Below are 5,908 nucleotides of genomic sequence, written 5' to 3'. Positions count from 1 at the left end.
GAGTCCCTTGGATTTCAGGATGATCTTAGCATCGAGCGCCCACTGAAGGTAATTGTCTCCAGATAGATTAGGGCAGCGAAATCAAGGTTGTTGATTTTCGACATTTGAAGTTATAGATTAATATTTTTAGATCTTTTAGGAATAATTTTTAATATTTAAACGATTAGGGTTTTATGTTCAAATAATCAAACAGCATTTAGTTTGTCGTGTAATTGCAATCCTAACATGGTTTGTTTCTATCAGTTCATGATGCAATCAAAACAAGCAAACCTATCGGCCAAGCAAAGATCAAGCCACACGGCTATTTGATTCAATTCAACACCATTCCTAGAATAAGTTCTAAGTGTAATTGCAATCAATCAATGTGATTAAGTTATGGTATGAATGCAACAAGGCCACACGGCCACGAGTATGATCAAGTCTAGAACAGTTTAACCTAATATGTAGTTTCAGATTTTGATTTTAAAATAATCTAAACTAGGTCATTAGGGTTTTAGTTTAAACAAGCCAAACAATCAGATTCGAGTTTGAACAATCCTAACAATAGTTCTAGGTGATCAAATCAACCAATCAATGTTCAATTTCAAACAATCAAAATTGATTTTCAGATTAGGGTTTTAGGGTTTCGATTTTATTAACAAGCAATTTCAATTTCAGGATGATCAAATTCAATCTCAATCAATCAATCAATCAGTTTTAATTAATCAATAGTTTTCGAATTAGGGTTTAGGGATTTCGAAAATTTGATCTTAGATCAAAAAGATTTGATTTGAGATTCAAAACCTTTAAGGTTCTGATTTTAATTGATCAATGGATCAATCTCGATTTTTAGGGTTTGGAGATCGAACTTATAGAGCTTCGATTTACTTGCTTAGGGATTGATCTATTATCCTATGGCTTTCATCTTAGAGATTATATGTTAGGGTTTCATTCTTTACAATCAACCAAATTCGATTCATTATGTTCTTAGAATTCGAAATACCTTTAGTTTAGTTGTTTGTAGAAACCGGACCACCAATAATGAACCTCGAGCTTAGACACGATCGGGACGCGAGCTGGACACGAGCTGGAACGGAGTATCTTGCACAGGAGTTGAGTTCGGCTAGAAAATCCTTGTTGGAATCGGATTTGGTTTCCAAAGCAAATCGGTGCGCACTGTATCTGTGCGTGAGGGCGCGTCGGTTGTCAGATCGACAAGCGGTTTGCACTGACTGATTCTTCTCGGCCAGGGCTTCGATTTGATATCTTGATCGTTTTCTGGGTCCTTTCGGTTTGGGAGAACAGCCTATTCGAAGTTCCGAGGCAGATTCCTTTTCATTTAGGGTTTTAGGGTTTTAGCGATTTGGTTTTAGGCTCAGGGTGTTAGAGGCTATCGTGCTCATAACGTGTTGTGAAACTTAGGATTTAGAACTGTAGGTTTCTGTATATTATTAATGAATAAGTGTTTCCTTTATATAGGGGTTACAAGAGAGATAAATAAAAATACAATAATACGAAAGATTACAAATCATAAACATAAACGAATTAGGAAATATGCAAGTTGTAGCCGCCTCTCTTTCCTCTCCAAGTCTCGCGGCCGCCTCTTTCTCTAGGGTTGGACCGTCTCTCTCTTTAAGTGTATGGACCGGTTATAGACCGGACCGGTTATGAACATCCACCAATTGATTTATAACAAATACGCTATATACTTAAAAAGAAGGGAGAAGAAAGCAATAAGGCAACGCATAGGCCAACTCGTGAACGCACGCATACCCCAATTATTGCTTTTAAAATCTACAATTTTGGCTAAATCGAACATTCCAACAACACACCGATAAGAAAAATAATAGAAAAAATAAATATCCAACACGAGTTAGGTACTTTTTAATCTGTTTTTTTTTTGCTTTGTCGACCTGACAGCTGAGGCTAATTGACTGTTTTATATAGCAATAACAATACAAGATCTTTGTCTGCATTTCTAAATAGTAAACATATCAAACACAATGGCTATCTCCACCGACCCTTCCGCGGCTGAGCTCGGAAACAAAGCCGTCAGATCCTCCTCCGGTGGATGGAAGTCGGCGAGGCTCATCATCTGTAAGCAAATGCAATCAAGTTCCTCATTAATTGCCTTGAAACTTTGGCTACTCATTTTTGTTTTTGTTGTTGTTGTTGAGCTTTGTGTAGTTGTGGAAATGGCCGAGCGTTTTGCCTATTTCGGGGTATCATCAAACCTGATAACGTACTTGACAGGACCATTGGGTCAGCCAACAGCTGCAGCTGCAGCGAATGTGAACGTTTGGATTGGCACAATGGCGTTTCTTCCACTTCTCTGGGCGTTTGTAGCTGACGGGTGTCTTGGTCGTTTCCGTACTATCATCATCTCATCTTCTCTCTACATCTTGGTATGTAACATTTTCATCATTTTATACATTATTTTATCACTGAAAGATTCATTATTGATGATTTGATGAAACAAAACAAACAAACAGGGACTCGGGTCGCTGTCGTTTTCAGCCATGATTCCTTCTCACTCCGAAGATTCGGACCAGCTCAAAGTGACTCTGTTCTTCTGTTCTCTGTTTCTTATCGCAATAGGACAAAGCGGTTACAAACCGTGTGCTAAGGTTTTTGGAGCTGATCAATTCGATGGAAATGATCTAAAAGAGAGACAAGCCAAGAGTTCTTACTTTAACTGGTTGATGTTTGGAAGCTGTGTTAGCATAACAACCACTCGCTTGGTCTCTACCTACATTCAAGAGAACCTAAGCTGGTCCTTAGGGTTTGGTATTCAATGTGTTTCCATGTTGCTTGCTCTGCTTCTCTTCCTCCTTGGAACTACCTCTTACCGCTTTACTGTTGAAAGAGAAGGAAAGAAAAACCCTTTTGCTAGAATTGGTCCAGAGAAATTAAGAATAGAAGACAACAGAATCCAGATATAGCTAATCCAAACGAGACCCTCCTTCTCCTGGCAAAACAGAGTTCTGAGAAATTCAGGTAACAAAAGTTCTATTTTAAAATCATACCATCTTAGTTTTTGTTGATATGCCTTGAATATATTGTGACCTGATAGAAACAACGAGTCATAACGTCTATTTAGTTACTTTTATTATGTCTAAGCCCTAGAATCTATCATTAATAGAATTTTAGAATGGAAAACGCTCTTATTTTTCTGACCCTAATTGTAGAAACCCGTTAAAAAAAAAAAAAAGAGAGAGAGAATGGTCGAGTATCTTTGTGGTGGTCGAGTCTTAGGCGATAAGGATCAATTGAGAAGCTTTGAAGTACAAGGTGGGCGAAAAAGTGATCGTGGGTGAACTATGAGTCGAATAAGTTGCTCGACCATAGTTAGAAGATGTCTTAGATTGATGTGAAGGACGTTTTGGAAGCACAACATTTTTGGAAGCACGACGGTTTAGAAGCTCGACGTTCGGGAAGAATGACGTTTCTTCAGCACGAAGTTTTCCGCGAAACTTCGTATCAGCGGAATATTATTTCGAAGACATTGGAAGCAGGACGGGAATTAAGCACGACGGGAAGCAAGCACGACAGGATCAAAACACGATGGGAAAACCCGTAGTTGGGCGAAAACCCTAATTTCAGTATTATGGAATTCTTCGAGGAAGCCGAAGGCTCGGGAAATATTTTTACAGGATATCAGAATTCATCTGGTGTCTATTAAAATATTTAGAGCATCAGAACGGGAGCGGAAAAATATTCGGGATTGATCGCGAGTCAGAAATTTGCCGGAATGGTCAAAAATCGCGTAAACCGACCAAGAAGCTCGAGGTGTCTCTACGTATATGGCCAGGACGTGATAACTACCATCTTACCAGTTGAGTGTCTTCAGAAGCTCGAGGTGTCGCCGTGCATGGAACAAGTACATGCAGCCTGACATGTAGAAGCACGAGGTGGATCGACCAAGCACGAGGTGTCTCTGCGCATGCAACCGAAGCATGTTGATCGCCATGTGTGTGATGTTGTGGCACCTTGCATGAGTTCCAGTCATGCAGCCTGACATCTGGGAGGAGTGGTGGCGTCCTGCATGTGTCCAGGACATGCAACCAGCCATGTGGAGCACAAGGTGCCGCCGCGCATGCGTCCGGAGCCATGCGAAGCGACACACGGGCGGCCACTAACCTGAATCTGATTGGCTGCTGTATCCTATAAATACCCCACGACCCAGCTCATTTCATCACATCCAGACCTGTCCAGACCAAGTTAAAAACGTGAGAGAGAAGTAGAAAAAGAAAGCAAGTGATTCCAAGCTATTTCGAGAGTTTTAGAGAGCTTTAGAGATCAGTTCTCTACTGATTTCGAGTTAGCGCCTAGGGAAGGTTCTGTTCAACTGAAGACCAGTTCAGATGGGAAGTCACTCCAAACGTGGGCTGAGAGAGAGAGATAAAGAAAGTGGTCGATCTAGAGTATGGTCGATTCTGAAGACCGAGACTCCACTGCGAAGGCCAGTTACGTCTAATCGACGATTCTCTACGATTGTGACGCGGAAGCTCTATCCAAATCAGTCCGTCCAAGGCAGTCAGTATCTTTGATGGTCAAGCGGAAGTGCTGTCCGAAGTTAGTTCAGATCCACGGGTTCAGATCAGTCGAAGTTCAGCTCGATACTCCGCCGGAAAGTCCGAAGAACTGTCCAGGAGCTAAAGGAGGTTCTGTCCAAGTCGAGTCCAGTCCAGTCCAATCAAGGCGTCCCTTGGGTTTTGGCCAAGTCCTCTCCGATCAACCAGCTGCTTCTCGCCTAGAACACTGTGAGTTGGTTTTGTGTGAATTTACGGTAGTTTTGAGAGTTCCACTTGGAACTTAGGGAAGATCGAGTCGCATACAGAGTAGAATGCTCACGCTGTTGCATGGTAGAGTCATTGGGGTTATTTAATAAACCGGACTCAGTTTAGCACGAGCTATAAGACTGAGTTGATAACCTGACTAGGACTAGGGCTAGGATGCATCATGTTTTCTATTCTTGCGTGTTGATATGGTTGAGTGCAGGTTCCCGTTATCTTTAAAGGAAGTGTCGTAGCAGGAGGCCGAACTATCTGGGTAACGGGTTGATTGTAGTAGGTTGATTGAGTAGATTTAATTAAATGCTTGCTCGTTTAATTAATCTTGTTGATTGAGGTTAGTCATCTCTTGGTAAGGGAGTGACTAATTGGTTGAGTTGTTTAGTGATAATGTTGTTGTTTAGGGATCTTTTGGCCATATAGGACGATCTCCTGGTTGTGATGTTGATACTACGGGTCCTATGCCATATAGGCTGGACTACGAGTATTGGTTGATATTGTCGTAAACTCCTATATATTGTTTAGTTTTGGGTTGGAGTCTTGTCCCTTAGGTCTTTCCTATGGATAATTGTGTCGAGTGTGTTATGCCGACAGCAGGTGCGAAACCCGCCCATGCTAGGCATGTTTTCGGGTGGACTAGTGTTTTCTCGCCCTCGTACCCAGCGGGTTCAAGGAAACCCCTTATTCGCTGGATAGAGAAGATTCAGACGAACGGGGTCATGTCCTATGGCTGAGTATTACACGATGGTGTAATGTGGCAGTGACCCGAAGGACTGTGGGCTGTCGCGGGTGACCCGAAGGACTGTGGGCCGCGGTCGGTTGAAAGTTCCTTCTTCTGGCCTTTGTGGTAGGGAGATATGATATTGCCGATAGAGGGGAGGAACACAAAGTCACCAGGACCCAGGTTAGAGTGTTGTGTTAGTGTGTCTTAGAGGGTTATGGAACCCTCGAGTTAATGTAGCACCGATATACGGTGTTACGAGTAAGATCGAGTCATTGGTAGTTACTATCTTATTATTGTTGTGGTTGTGGTTGTTGATTGATTTGTTTGCAGGTTCTGATATTAAGTCCTAAGTCTGGTTTAGGTACCGGATTAGGCTTGGTGTGTATTTTGTTAGTGTAGGCCTGACGTTGGC

The 5,908-nt window shown here is 41.9% G+C and overlaps 1 protein-coding gene across 1 annotated transcript in view; it reads left to right on the top strand.

Moving 5' to 3' along the window:
- Positions 1–1,973: 1,973 nt before the first annotated feature.
- The window catches only part of LOC106296826 (protein NRT1/ PTR FAMILY 5.11-like), a 6,736-nt gene continuing 2,801 nt past the window's right edge, over positions 1,974–5,908 (top strand). The window contains 4 exon segments of the mRNA XM_013733056.1: positions 1,974–2,076; positions 2,167–2,384; positions 2,472–2,877; positions 2,880–2,976. Of these exon segments, the coding sequence (XP_013588510.1) occupies positions 1,983–2,076; positions 2,167–2,384; positions 2,472–2,877; positions 2,880–2,976 (815 nt within the window). The 5' untranslated portion in view covers positions 1,974–1,982.

This window comes from Brassica oleracea, chromosome C6 (assembly GCF_000695525.1).
Source record: "Brassica oleracea var. oleracea cultivar TO1000 chromosome C6, BOL, whole genome shotgun sequence".
Classification (NCBI taxonomy): Eukaryota; Viridiplantae; Streptophyta; class Magnoliopsida; order Brassicales; family Brassicaceae; genus Brassica; species Brassica oleracea.
Note: the sequence above shows the minus strand (reverse complement) of the source record. Positions and strands in the feature narration are given on the sequence as shown.